The sequence below is a fragment of the Artemia franciscana genome, unplaced genomic scaffold (genome assembly GCF_032884065.1).
Source record: "Artemia franciscana unplaced genomic scaffold, ASM3288406v1 PGA_scaffold_32, whole genome shotgun sequence".
NCBI classification, from domain to species: Eukaryota; Metazoa; Arthropoda; class Branchiopoda; order Anostraca; family Artemiidae; genus Artemia; species Artemia franciscana.
In genome coordinates, this window is record NW_027062665.1 from 695,001 (window position 1) to 710,765 (window position 15,765).

At 37.6% G+C, this 15,765-nt stretch overlaps 1 protein-coding gene across 2 annotated transcripts in view; it reads right to left on the minus strand.

Annotated features, from left to right (window-relative positions):
* The window catches only part of LOC136041636 (dystrophin-like), a 92,217-nt gene that overhangs the window by 20,455 nt on the left and 55,997 nt on the right, over positions 1-15,765 (minus strand). For both annotated transcript variants that reach the window (XR_010621075.1, XM_065726333.1), the window contains exons 9-10: positions 11,291-11,494; positions 1,228-1,381 (exon numbers count right to left, since the gene is read on the minus strand). Coding sequence is in view for 1 of the 2 variants with exons in the window: in XM_065726333.1 (XP_065582405.1) it covers positions 1,228-1,381; positions 11,291-11,494 (358 nt within the window). In the remaining variant the exon portion in view is untranslated. The remainder of the gene's footprint in view (positions 1-1,227; positions 1,382-11,290; positions 11,495-15,765) is intronic.

Sequence of the window (15,765 nt, forward strand, 5' to 3'; positions counted from 1 at the left end):
ATACTCTGGCAAACGAAGAATAGTCCATAAGAAAAGACGGAAAATAACAATTACAACAAATAGAAATTCTTAAACATAATACAAGGACAATAATTACCAAATAAAAACGCGATACACTTATTATTTTAAAATGCAGCGTTCACGCAACTTTTAGTTACTTGAAAATTTAAGGGACTCCTTAGATTAATAATTTTAAGTGTCAGAGATATATTTTTTTTTTACTTTTCTTTATTTTTTATGACAAATTGTCTTTAATGTGTATATCTACAATTAATTCACGAGTTAAAGAAGTATTTTGCTATAGAAGAGAAGGGAGGGGTAAAAACCCAGTACCCATGCTGGATGTGGTCCTGTATGGTAACGATTATGATGCCTGTTTTTGTAAATATAAAGTTAAACAGATAATAATCTTGCATATGTGGGTCATACAATGTGGAGTTAAAGGCGTTACTAAACTTCAGAAATAGTTTGCAGTCAATAAAATGTCTGCAAGGGCTCGCAATTTAGAAGAAGCAATTCCGCTCAATGATGAATTTGGGTGCTATACCCAAGAGGTTCAAATTTGTTGTTGCTATGTTGTTGAAATTTATAACAATCAACAATTATATGAAATCTGAGGCGACAGTAGGGTGTTTTAAAATAAATAAGCGATAAAAATGAGTTTTAACAAAGTATGAAGTTGAAAAGCAATCAATGTTTTTGAATTACTTTAGTTTTGTTTTATTGAATTTTCTTTTATTTATACGAGGGTCATTCTCTTTGCTCAAACCCGCCATTATCTATTATCGGATTTTCCTCTCTTGTCCCAATATCTTTACTTCATTTTCTTTTTTTAGACTTTTTTCTAATTACTATGAAACATCTGTGTTGTTCATCTTTGATAGATTTATTTTTTCAAGAAGCTATACCACAGGGATAAAGTTCTTTATTTCACGACCATGTTCAGAATTCTGAGTTTTATTCACCAATAAATACGAAATGAAAATACAATACTCTTAATTCCCCTTGAAAGATGCATCAAAAAACTTTTAAACCTGAGCAAGTGTCCTTTCTGCAGCCATCTTAAGGATCCCCGGGAACTCAGGAATATCACACCCCAAAAAATTAATTATCAATCAAATACTAAAAAAAAAAAAAAAACAATGGTGCAAAGGAAAAGTGTCTTTTTATGAGTATGTTTATAGCATTATTATTCTCATATCTACATTTTTGTAAATATAAAAGCACCTTCAATAGGTTCCTCAACCTCATCATTTGAGCCTTTTGGTCCGCCAAAGTTTCTAGAACAGGCTCATTTAGAAGTTTCACATGTTTACGATTGGCTAAAGGAGTCACAAGGCCATCCAAATTTTTGTGTTGAACGAGGTCCTGCTCCAATTGCCTTTCAAAGTAAAAAAAAAAAATTAAAAAACATTCTATGTAAATTAGAATAAGAATATAAATATTTCTAGAAACATTTTCCAAAACAGTGGCGGGGGAGGAGCAGTGTTAGAGGATTCTTTTATGATAGATACACAATATACTAATTACAATGTATCTTTTAGAGAGACAGGTTACAGGCCGTGTCATCAGCGAAGAGAACAATCAGCCCTGGGTCCTCAACTGCATTACTGACGCAATTAACTTATATCAAAACAACAAAGGCCCTAGAATTGAACCTTGGCGTACTCCAACCTGGTTTGACGTTGATACAACATCGCCTCCATCAAAACACTGAACTCTATCCATTAAATATAACAATAATATTGATTTAGCCCGATGACTTATGTCATAATTAGACAATTATCCGTTAGAATCAAAGCACAAATAGTATCGAACATTTTCCTTATATCCACGAACATAGAAGATGGAACTTCATCCTTATCAAATGACGGATGAGACAGGAAAGGGATTTTCAGGCACAGTTCTTTGGCAAACAACCTCAGAGGCGAACCATCATCTAAAAAAATATATTATTTTTCTTTTTATAATCAGAACAAGAATAAATTCTTTTGTCCAAAATTGACAGGGGTAGATTTTTTGAACCGATGACTAACAACATTTTCTCTCTTTTTTTCTAATTTGTTCCTGTTTGAGGATCCTGAAATAAGACAATAATCCTCCAAACTTTACAAAATTTCTAGTAAATTCCCACATGCTTTTCTTTCAGCATATTAAGTATATCCAAGAAGCAAAACAACACGCTCCCACCTCCAAAAATAAACTACTTAGGGACAGTTTAATATAAAACACATACGAAACAGGTAACTGTCTTCTAGAGTCTAATGATTGAAAACGTTGTATCTCTTCTAGATTCCCAGAAAATTTTTGGAAATGTGAATTTGCAACCCCAAATTTCGGTTTTAATTTGTTGCTGCATTTAAATTTTGGATCTTGACCAACATTTTTTGAACTTTGTATGCATTGGTTGCTTAGGCCCAGAAGCAGACTGAATTAAATCCAGTAGCGATTCAGTCCATAGGTAAGACAGGAGAAAGTTTTTTTTTTAATGTTGTCACAAGCAAAATTACATTACCGAAAAGGGTGGTCAGATCTAAACCAAACTTGATAGGAAACAAAAGAAAGTGTCTTATTGTTGTTTTGTCTTGTCCGGGGGGAGCCCAAAGAGGGAAAGGTGTCCCAAAATTCTTGAGGACATCTAACAGAAGAGGCTGTCCGATTTCATCTAAACTTGTGAAAACTAAGAGTAAGTGTTTTAGCTCTACTTTTAAAGATCCATACCTAAACCGACATAAAAGTTTGTTTACCTAAACCGACATAAAACAAATTAATAAAAAAAACGTTTTAGGGTCTCCACTAGACCTTGTGGCAAGTAAGAGTACTTGTCTAGTTGGACTCATTGGTTTTCCGTAAAAAAATGAATCCTCTAAAGCCTGTTCTAGATTCAGACTACATGCGACCTTTTCAGGAATAGAAAAAGGGTGAATTCTAAAATTCTTGTCAACGGCAAATTTAGCACACACTACCAGGTATCAATTACTCTTCAAAGAAGTAAGAGAAAGTGTTCTAGCTTCCTTTTGTAGATTCAAACCCATTCTGAGCTCTATTGGGAAAAGAGGTCCCTAAAATCCTTTCATCGCTACATCTACCGTAACGGGTTGTCAGAACTCAGTAAAACGATTGAGGAAAGTGAAAGCAAGTGCATAAAATGTGCTCTTAACCAATCCGATGTATATAAATGCAATAAATTCTTGTAATCAGAAAATGTACCAGAGAGGGTTGTCAACCATTAACAAAAAATGATGAAAAGTTGTAACTAATACTCTAGCTGTTTTTTTTTTCTTTTTTGACAAGGGCTCAACCTACCTTGGTGGGCGAGAGAAAGGGAGGGGAACTTCGAATTCTTCCCATTAGTACATTCAATAATTTCTGAGACCACACTGGTTAATCATGATAAAACATAAAATCGCAAACAAGAAAGAAAACGAGGACAATAACAGCCAGTGAAGAAATTAAAAAATTATGCAAATATTTTGGTTAAGACCTCCGCTTGACCGTCCTCAGTGCAGAATAAAACCGACAATATATAAAAACCAAACCTTAAAACAAAACACAAAACTAAAATAAGATGACCTTTTCAGAGTAAAGGCGATGGGGTAATATTACCCTTTCATCGTGATGGTGAGTTACCCTTTCACCATTACTCTGAAAGGGTCATCTTATTTTAGTTTTTTTCTTTCATTGCTCATATGCTAATATCTTATAAGATTTCAAGTTTTAGACTTAATTCGAAGATTAAAAGATATATTTTCCAACGATATATTTTCAAACGTGTCAACAGTTCGAAAAGGTAACAGAGGCTTGTTTGAAATAGAGAAAAATATTTTTTTTTTACCAATCGTTAAGCAAACCGCTGTCTATTCAATGTACATGCAGCATAAACAATACGTATCCTGTGAGCATGGTTTTCAATCAAAGTGGGTAGAACCATATGGAACCCCCAAAGCCGACAAATTACTCAAATGATACTTTCTTTGAGCTGATTTTTAACATTTTCCATGCTGGTATGATAGAATATTTTTAGGGACATAAACTTTAAATAAACTTTTTAAAATAAACTTTATTTAAAGTTTATTTATTTAACTATATTTAAAACAAACTTTAAAAGAAAATTCAGCTTCGTTTAATCAAAGCAAATAGATTTCATCCATGCGGGGGGGGGGGGGGAGATGATGGAAAACCCTAACTTCTTGTCATAACACACTGGATTTCCGGATCTCAGAGAAACGTAGTGAGATTAACGAAAGTGTACTATTTGTGAATTTTGAAGCCCAGACCTGTTCTTACCTTGCTGAGAAGAGAGGATCCTTCATTCTTGTCATAATTACCTTAGCCACAATGGGTTTCCAGACATAAATAGAGCTAGGTAGGTATTAAAATTGAGTGTCTCACTTGTGGTGTCTTGATTCCAGAGTCATTTCTAACCCTGTCAGTAAGGGCGAAGGGGGTACCAATTGAATCTTGTCGTCAGAATATGTGGTCAGCTAAAGTTGATGCTGTGGCTTTTGTGGTAAAGTGCTAAGGAGCGGCTTAAAAAAAACGATTCCATAAGTAATGGCCGATTTTATAACCAAATTTGGTAGAAAGTTAGTGATGACTTCCAGTTTTTCTGGCTAATAAAATTTTTATAATCGTAAGATCTACCCAAAGTGCCAATTAAATTTCAACCAAACCTGATGAGAGGTGTTAAATTCAACCAGATGTCATTAAAGACGGCATATACAAGTCCTATTATTGTTTTTCAAGGGTACGAGACCAATAAAACCCATTACAGGGGTTTGAGAATGAGATACGTATTAATTACGACATCTAACGAAATAGTTTACTGTATCTCAACCCTCCAATTAATAGTTAATGTCTTAGTTGCGCCTCTTCACAATCATATTCCACTTCCACAGCAATAGAGGAAAGGAATTTCTGACTTCCTGCAAGAGCAACCAGCAGGGCTTATAGTTGTTTCTTTTTACTTTCTGAAACTCCCCTAAGGCTCTATGAAAGTAGGAGGACAAAGGTAATAGAAGCTAGTTTCATTAGCCTAATTATTAAAGCTTATGAACTTAATCAAACCCCTTTATAAGATAGGTGATTGAAGTTAAAATTTCGTCAGAATATCCTCTCACATATCCTTTTCACTCTTACATTAATCATTGAGATCTGTTTCAATCTTAATACCCACCTAGTCCCAAGACCCATTTAGTCTTAATACCCCATAGCTTTATGCTTGACCCTCACATCTGGCCATATTGGGGCTTCACTTTCAACAGCATCATGACAGTATTTGTGGTATGGCTCCCTGCTTGTCGCAATCCTTACAAGTACTCAGAAAGGAGATCAGAAAAGTTTTTTGCACCAATGCTTGGGAGGTCGTCCTCTTGGGCAAGGGGCATTATTTGTTCCTTTTGAGGGTGTTGCGGAATGTGGCCTGGGGATATACGCTGGATATGTCCAAGGACATGTGTTTATAAAGGACAGGGGCCGTTCGTTACATCTGCAAACCAGATAAGTGATTCCAGGAAGTTTTCAGAGTAATTTAGTTTCTGAAACTACCAGTAGGGGTTTGTCACTGGCTTTTAGGAACAATGTGTCCTTTATGCCTTGCCATCGGAATCGCCACAGCATGGTTAAGTCGTAAAGGAATTTCTTTTTCCAAATAGAGTGCAGTAAGTAGTGACAAGAGACAGGCTCCGTTTTATATCTTTATAAATAAAAAAAACTAGTTTTTTTAACTGAAAGTAAGGAGCGACATTAAAACTTAAAACGAACAGAAATTACTTCGTATATGAAAGAGGCTGCTTCCTCATCAACGCCCCGCTGTTTACGCTAAAGTTTGACTCTTTCTCTCAACTCTTCTTTTTAAAACAGTAAAAAACTTTAGCGTAAAGAGCGGGGCGTTGATGAGGAAGCAGCCTCTTTCATATACGAAGTAATTTCTGTTCGTTTTAAGTTTTAATGTCGCTCCTTACTTTCAGTTAAAAAAACTAGTTTTTTTTATTTATTTCTGAACGTTTTTGAATTAATGCATGTTTGATTTTGGCTCTCCGCACATAAATTATTGAAATGAAATTAGTATATTAATTTTTTTTGGCTAAAACGTCTGTACACTTCCCAATAACCATTACTATATGTAAACACTGGTCAAAGTTTGTAACTTGCAGCCCCTCCCCCAGGAATTGTGGGGGAGTAAGTCATTCCCAAAGACATAGTTATTATGGTTTTCGACTATGCGGAACAAAATGGCTATCTTAAAATTTTAATCTGTTGACTTTTGGAAAAAAATTAGCGTGGGAGGGGGCCTATCTGCCCTCCAATTTTTTTATCACTTAAAAAGGGCACTAGAACTTTTCATTTCCGTAAGAATGAGCCCTCTTGCGACACTCTAAGACCACCTGGTCGATACGATGACCCCTGGGGAAAAGAAAAAAACAACAACAAACAAACAAATAAACACGCACCCGTGATTTGTCTTCTGGCAAAAAAATGAAATTCCACATTTTTTTAGATAGGAGCTTGAAATTTTCGCTATAGAGTTCTCTGATATGCCGAATGCGATAGTGTGATTTTCGTTAAGATTCTATAACTTTTAGGGGATGTTTCCCCCTTTTTTCCAAAATAGGGCAAATTTTCTCAGGCTCGTAACTTTTGATGACAAAGACTAAATTAATTGGAACTTATATATTTAGAATCAGCGTGAAAATTCGATTCTTTTGATGTATCTTTTAGCATCAAAATTCCGTTTTTTAGAGTTCCGTTTACTATTGAGCCGGGTCGCCCCTTACTACAGTTCTTTACCACGAACTGTTTGAAAAGAAAATAATTCGGTATTTCGGGGCTTCTGACATTATTACTCCTTTGCGGAAGTTAGGCTCAAAATTGAAAAAGGATTATATTTTTTCTCTGGGCCCCTTCCACCTCTTAGTTCGTTTATTTTCCCGTTAGTTTTCCCCTGTTTTCGCTTTATAGTTGTGTTATCTCTTAGCAGTTCTTTCGTTAGTTGAGTTATGGTTGTGGTATATATGTTTTATCGCTCGTATAGTTATGTTATTTTCAAATTATACTCCATAATAGAGAGGCTCCGAACACCCAGTATTGTATATTAAGCTCTGAATTTGACGTTTTTTTCTAACGTGACCAGATTCGTCCTGCGCCCTTTTCATTGAATTTTTTCCCCCATGGCGTATTTCTCCAAGGAAAGATCCTCCCACATAGCCCCCTCCCTCAACCCTACCCCCAAAACCAAAAAAATCCCCCTGAAAACGTCTGTACACTTCCCAATAACCATTATTATATGTAAAAACTGGTTGAAGTTTGTAACTTGCAGCCCCTCCCCCAGGAACTGTGGGGGAGTAAGTCACCCCCAAATACATAGTTATTATGATTTTCGACTATGCTGAACAAAATGGCTATCTCAAAATTTTGATCCGTTGACTTTGGGAAAAAAATGAGCGTGGGAGGGGGCCTAGATGCCCTCCAAATTTTTGGTCACTTAAAAAGGGCACTAGAACTTTTCATTTCCGTTAGAATGAGCCCTCTTGCGACATTCTAGGACCACTTGGTCGATACGATGACCCCTGGGAAAAAAAAAAAAACAAAAAAAAAAAAAAAACAAATAAACACGCTCCCGTGATTTGTCTTCTGGCAAAAAATGCAAAATTCCACATTTTTGTAGATAGGAGCTTGAAACTTCTACAGTAGGGTTCTCTGATACGCTGAATCTGATGGTGTCATTTTCGTTAAGATCCTACGACTTTTAGGGGGTGTTCCCCCTATTTTCCTAAATAAGGCAAATTTTCCCAGGCTCGTAACTTTTGATGGGTAAGACTAAACTTGATGAAACTTATATATTTAAAATCAGCATTAAAATGCGATTCTTTTGATGTAGCTATTGATATCAAAATTTAATTTTTTAGAGTTTTGGTTACTATTGAGCCGGATCGCTCCTTACTACAGTTCGTTACCACGAACTGTTTGATAGATATTATTTGGGGATATCAGCACACTTCTCAGGTAAACTTTCTGATCAAATTACTCGATTTCCTCACCCTGAATAATGACTTTGGTGTGAGGGAGATACACTCTCTGTGTGCCGTACTACTCTCATCAACTTGGTCTCGCTTGCGTCTATTCCACCAAAGCCAGGTACCACCGGAGCTATTTTCATCGTCAATAGTGGTTGCACTGGCTTGGCATGCTTTTATTTTTTTCATTCAGACGAGTAATCTCATTAGCATATACAAACAGGCCGTATGGATATCACCCTAGGACTGCTCTGGTGTTATTAGGGATAAGTGCCATCACAAAATTTAGGAATAGGGAAAAGAGAGTGGGTGAAGAGGCATCCTTGAAGAACATCTATAGAGGTAGAAAAGGTTTCATTATGTACTTCATTAGTCTGCAACATGCTTCTCGCCTTCTCGTATATGCTCCTTATAATATATTTTAAATCAGAAAAAAATCGTACCATCTCACCAAACCAGGTCAAATGCTCACGTGAAGTCGAAGAATGCTAGCGTGAGCAGTTGGCATACTTCTTTGACTTATTGGATTTACTATCATTTTCTATGATTTATTTGAAGAAATAAGTTTGATGTACGGTGGATCTGTCCCAAGGAAGCCCAGGCTTGATTCTCGGGTGTTATATGTCTTGTCATATTTCCCATGCGATCTAGGAGTATTTTCATGAGGATTCTACAGGGATGGGAAGTAAGCCACACTGCTAGAGGTTGTGCAGTTACCACAATTACTTTTGGATCCTTTCTTGTGTGAGTAAGCTATGACAGATTCGGATCAGTCTTACAGATTATGAGCATGTGTCTGCCTAAGCCAAATAAAGAGTTTTGATGAAGGTCCTACTAATGTTTTGTATACTAAGTAAGTACATTAACGCGATAGTGCAACATAAGGGAGCAGTGTTGCAGCGGGTAAGAAAGTTAGGCTAGTGGCTGGTTATGTGGTGAAAAAGGAGTTAAGCATGGTTGTATCCAGTCCCTACTTATTTTGACTGTTTTTATGGAACTTGTCCTAAAAATCATGGGACAGGCTATGGGAAAACATTTAATCAAACGGAAGGGCAAAATTCTTGTAAACTTATATTTCGAGTTTTGTGAATTCATGGTACAAGAATGGCTAGAGAAATAGCTTTAAGAAGACTAAGTGGCTTGAATTAGTAAACAATGAAGGTGAATAGGTGACGCTGGGTACCGAGAAGCTCAGTCAAGTGGATGGCTTGACTGGCCTGAGTTGGATTATCAATGATGAGAAACACATTGAAAATGTAAAAGTGGAAAAGTTGAGGCCCAGTGCGCTTTTTCACAGATGAAAAAAGCTAGGAAAAATAGGAAAATAAGGGCAGAAACTCAAATTAGAATATTTGTAGATACGATAATAAACATGGTCAAGTGTGGATCATAAGAAAGCTTTTAATAATACTAAAAATTCATTAGGGAGGGTGAAGTTTCAAATAAATTGGGTTGCAAGAGGAGCGTGCGCAACTGTAATGGCCTCAGGAAGTTCGGTGCTATAATGAGTTTTTAGCAGCAGTAGCAGTCATGTAAGACCTTAGGTCCACACTTGCCACTAGAGACTATCAGGGCATCCAAAAAGACCAGCCAGTCATTACCCTCACGTGCCGTGGCTTATATGTCTTCCCACTAGGGAAGGAGTTTCGTTTGTACATCCTGCAGGTCCCGACAACCTGTTCGGTGAAGTGTGTTTTTCTGCCTTCCTGTTCTTCGGGTTTCTTCGGTACCGTTCTGGGGAGTCGATTTTCCGCCATACGGAAGACACGCCCAAGTCATGCCTCTTAATTGGCGTAAACTGCTTATATATCTTCCCACGATTTCGTTTCAATATCCTGCAGGTTCCGACAACCTGTTCGATGAAGTGTGCTTTTCGGCCTTCCTCTTCGTTGGGTTCCTACGGGCTGCAATTTCGGTACCGTTCTGGGGAGTCGAATACGGAAGACACGCCCAAGTCATGCCCATTAATTGCGATAAATTGCTTATATAGGTTCCCACTAGGGTAAGAGTTTTATTTCAATTTTCTGCAGGTCCCGACGACCTGTTCGATGAAGTGTGCTTTTCGGCCTTCCTCTTCATCGGGTTCCTCCGGGCTGCCATTCTGGTACCGTTCTGGTGAGTCGGTTTTCTGCCATACGGAAAAAACGCCCAAGTTATACCTCTTTAATTGGTGTAAATTATTAGGTGGCCTGATGGAAGTCATTCAGCTGGTCATTAACTTAAGTTACAGTCAGATGACTAGCTTGATCTGAATTTCTTTCTGGGCAAGGCTATATTCTTGTCATACTTGTCGGAAAAATAGCTTATTGGATTTCCAATTACATTTGTTAGGGGCTCTCAGCAAGGAATTTTATTTTTACCTTTAGTGGGTTCGATCCCAAACTGAGAGACAGAGTGGCTTGTGTTACTCCTTAACAGAGGCACATGAATCACCAATACTCTATCAATTCACAAGACCTTGGCACTGAAGGTTTAGTTTGGTATTACATATGTCAAATATCGTAAAATAAGGTCCAGAGCGCTCCGAAAAGATTGCAAGATTTGCTAGATGTTTTCCAGAGGCATTGCATATGGATTGTTTTGTGTACCCGACTGACCGACCGTGTTTCAAACAGTAGGCTGTAAGAAAATTGTGGTTCATTCCCGCTTTCTAGGGCGGCTTTAGATCGCTAAGGTACGTTCTGTGGAGGAAGGATGACAGATTGCTAAAGATCGTCCTTTTCGGCCCCCTGTCTAGGGATAAATGAAAGTAGAGCGTCCATGTTTGGGGTGGGAGAATGTCACAAAGAAAGATTTAGGGGAAATGGAAACTTCCTGAGAGAGTGTAAAGACAGAGGCTTTGAATAGATTGGGATGGAGGAGGAGTGTGCGTTGATGTGGTGGCCTTAGGTGGCTTGACGCTGGGGTGAGTTGTTAGTAGTAGTAGCATGTAAAAATTACACAATATTAGGTTCTAAATATTCAATTCCATTTAGTTTTTGGCAATTATGTAAAGTTAAATAAGAAAAATTCCCAGAAACAAAAAAAATTGGAAATACACTATATACTCTAAATACACTATATATTTTTAAGCTCCATCAATCCAATACTGTTCCTTAAGTCAATCTGCAATTATCTTCTTTTCCCCAGCTAATTTATCTGTAGCTAACGAATATGTAAAAGCTAACATGCATTTTGAATTTTATGTTCTGTTAGTTTAACTCCTCTGGGGGTGTGATGATTTTTTTTTTCTTCGGTTAAACGCTTTTTGATTTTACTAATTCAAAAATAGAAACCTGCTTCCACTTTCCAAGTGTCCAAGAATGGATTCCAATTCTCTCACAGCATTTGGCCTCTTGGAAAATATTTGTCTGCCCGTTTCTTCCGAAAGAGTTATGACAGTTCTTGATGCAACTTCATCGGCAAAATCAGTAACCGTTTCAGTTCCCCCATCAGAGTCAGCTCCCGGACTGCTTGTAGAAGATCCAATACGATTCGGCCTAAATAAACAATAATCATTACAGTTTCTTTTAAAATTAAAAAAAGTTAAGAAGTCCAATCCACATCATTTTTAGATACTAATCTCATTATAATGTAAACGTAAATAAATAATTCAGTAGTGTGTCCTGGCCTCTAGGGGTATGATTTAATTAGTATTGTTGAATTTGTTTAGTTGGAAGGCTTGTGGTGCCGATTAGGTCGTACTATTGGCTTTATAAATAACTTTTTTTTTCTTTGTCCTGTATTATTTTCTAATTTATCTTTGCCACCCCCTCGGATAAGTTTTTACTTCTCGGGGTGGCTGTTATTACTATTCTGTATTGGTTTAATAATAAATGCTTTCTCTCTCATTAAAGAAGACCAGTTGCTCATTTTACAACAGCGATGTCCTTCACTTTCAACCAAATGTGGCAGCAGAGATATAGGAGCATATATTCATATATATTATATATATTATAGCATACATTTATAGGAAGCATATTGGCGAATTGGTTTTCTGGATGAACCCTTCGGGAAAATGCTACTTTCACAGAGTTTTATTCACCGAAAGTATTTCTTAGATCAAAAAGTACTTAAAAGTACTTGGGTTGTGCCCCAAGAAATTCTGGTCTGAACCTTGGTTCTCAGGTCAAAGTTTGGGAATAAAGTGTACGTTAAGCTAACAAAAAGAAGGGAAATCCCGGCCTGGAGTATCATAGCAACTTTTGATATTGAAACATCAGAATATTGTTCAAGGTTATCAAGCTAGAGCCATAAAAGCCAAAACTTTAAAAATACATGTTTCTCTGAATAATAAATATTGAAACAAAATGATAAAAGGTTTTACATACATTTAGTTTTTTCTGTAAAAATTTTACCCGTAAAATATTGTAATGCAGCCCAAGTGGTACATGAGCCAAAGTTTCAGCACTTAAAGGATAAAACTTCGGCTAAATTTCAGTGCCTTTGGAAAGTCAGATAAAGTGCTCGAGGCACCGTATGTTTAAATTAGGCATCCTGATTTACCTCCACTCTTTATTGGCAACTTAGTAAAGCAATTCTAGAGGATATGGATATCGCTATTAATGTCACAAAAAAAGAATAAAAATTATATGAAAATATACGAGATTATTGGAAGATCGTAAAAATTTCAGGATTTCAGGGAGATGACCCAACCTACAGGTGCCCCATAAACAGAGGCCTGAATCAAATGCAATAAACCATATGGGGAAATAATGTAAAAGTTCTGAAAAAGAAAAACTGACATCTGAATCAAATAGCAATCCAAAGAGAATTTTTATAGCCTATTATAACTAAAAAGATGTTTAGTAAAGATGGCAAGTAGATGCCATCACATGGGGCACCTACAGGTGCCCCATAAACAGAGGCCTGAATCAAATAAAATAAACCATATGGGGAAATAATGTAAAAGATCTGAAAAAGAAAAACCTAATAACTATGTCTTTAGGGACGACTTACTCCCCCGCAGTCCCCGTGGGAGGGGCTGCAAGTTACAAACTTTGACCTGTGTTTACATATAGCAATGGTTACTGGGAAGTGTACAGACGTTTTCAGGGGGAATTTTTGGTTTAAGGGGGGGAGAGCTGATGGGGGGGGGGGATTACGTGGGAGGATATTTCCACGGAGAAACTTCTCATGGGGGAAGAGAATTCTAATGAACGGGAGGCAGGATTTTCTAGCATCATTTGAAAAACAATGAAAAAATAAATATGAAAAGCTTTGTTCTACTGAAAGTAAGGAACAGCATTAAAACTTAAAATGAACAAAAATTATTACGCATATGAGGAGTTTACCTCCTCGTTATACCTCACTCTTTACGCTAAAGTATTTTTACACTTAAGGAATTGGGACAAAATTTAAGCTTTAGTGTAAAGAGCGGGATATCGACGCAATAAAAACATACGAAAATAGAAGTTCGTTAAGTAAGTTAATTCGTAAGTTACGTATATTTTTTACCAATGAAAACGTTTGTAAAAAATTAAAAGTTCTAGCTGCTTTTTTAAGTAATCAAAAAATTAGAGGGCAACTAGGCCTCCTTCCTCACTCTGTTTTTATCAAAATCTTCTGATTAATTGCAATTAATTAATATGCAAATTCCGTTTTAGTTATTTATGTGCGGAGAGCCAAGATCAAAACATGCATTAATTCAAAGACGCCCAGAAATTAAATAAAAAAACAACAAGTTCTTTAAATGAAAGTAAGGAGCAACACTAAAACTTAGAGCGAACAGAAATTACTCCGTATATGAAAGGGGCCTTTCCTCCTCAACGCCCCGCTCTTTACGCCAAAGTTTCTTACTGTTTTAAAAATAGAGTTAAGAGAAAGAGTCAAACTTTAGCGTAAAGAGCGGTGCGTTGAGAAGGAAAAGCCCCTTTCACATACGGAGTAATTTCTGTTCGTTTTAAGTTTTAATATTGCTCTTAACTTTCATTTTTTTTTAAACTTTTTTTTTATTTAATCTGGACAAAACATCTCAAATCAAGTGTTCCAAAAAACGTATAATGAATTTTTGGACAAGACTAGCTTTTATTAACGAGCTTAAAAGTGTATTCCAAATAGAAAAAATAATACTGCCGGAAATTCTAATTTGAAGGATTACTTAATAGTAACTATTAACACCATAACGCTAACCATCAGATGTTTGTGATCTCCTTTGTATTAGTAGCTCCTACGAGATGGAGTCAGTTATTAGCTTTTCCGGGAGCTATGACATAATTCGGAGTATAGTTTCCCCAGAGAGCTGAAATTAGAATCCTCCGGTGGTTTTTGGATGCTCAAAATAGAGCATAATTGTTTTTTTTGTCGAAATGCAAGAGATTATAATCTTGTTATATGTATTGCACGCACTCAGTATGGGTGAATGGAGTTCGTCCGGAATGAGACAGACTCTGTCTACTGACCACGTGCCTCTGGATATGGGGTTTCTCCCCAAACTACACTCCGATCAGGATGACCGCAACCTCTTGTGGCGGGTGGAGCCCACCCCAGAAATCTCTGTGCCTAGGTTTAATCTAGCTCTAATCAGATTCTAGGCCTAGGGTCGGTTGGGCTAGCGACCCTCCACCCGAAAATTAAGTGCTACGAAAAGTGACAATATAGCCTCGGACCCGGATTCCCTTTTAAGATCTCGACCATCGCGCGTCAATGCACATGCTGACGACGTCAGAAAGACTGACAGACTAAAACTTATGGACCGAAGTGGGCTACGAATAGCCATCTGGAATGTCTTGACTCTGAATGCACCTGCGTCAAAGAACCTACTCTCTAAAGAACTTCGCAAGAACAAAGTGTCAATTGCAGGTCTTTTGAAACACGTCTTACCGGAAGCGGAGAAGAGCGAATAGGTAACAGTGACTCATTGCTCTGGTCTGGAGGAAGCTCGAGAAGGAATGGTGTTGGCCTTGCACTAAATAGCCTAACAAGAAAGGCCTTACTTTTACACGAAGCAGTATCTGACAGATTAATGAAGGCCCGCTTTGGACACAAGCATGGCAAGATGGCTGTCATTGTATGCTATGCCCAGACCAACGATTCTGATGATGCGACTAAGGAGGATTTCTACTCTGCTTTGTCCAGATGCCTTGCAACAGAACCCCCCCCCCCATGATATAACTGTTCTCCTTGGCGACTTTAATGCGACAGTGCACGATGATATAGGTGTATGGTGTGGCACAGTTGGAACTGTATCCCCCAACCCACTTAACGACAATGGGCTCCGCTTACTTGAACAGTGCCCATCACACGACCTTTACATTGCAAACACCTACTTCCAACGCAAAACTATTCATCAGTACACGTGGTATAGCAATGACGGTCGTACAAAGAAGATGATTGACTACGTCATTATTTCCAAACGATAGAGATCATTGGTGAAGAACTGCTGAACTTACAGATCAGCAGAGCCTGGAAACGCAGACCATAGGCTTGTGTGTGCCGATTTTCGGCTTCGCCTCCATGCACAACGATCGGAAAGAAAACCTGTCGCTGCAGATATTGGGAAACTAAAGGAACCAGATACTCGCCAGAAGTACAGTATCGAGATATCGAATCGCTTCGAGGCCCTTGGCTCACTTAATAGCAGCGAAGATCTCTGGAAGCATTTTAAATTGCAGACCAGCGAAGCAGCACAACTAGTGCTTGGCAAGAGGAGTTATCCATAGAAATCGTGGCTAACTAATGAAACACTGCAAGTCATAGAGCAAAGACGGAAGGCAAGACTTCTTGGGGACATGACCACATATCGAAGGCTCCATGGAGTGCGGAACAGGCT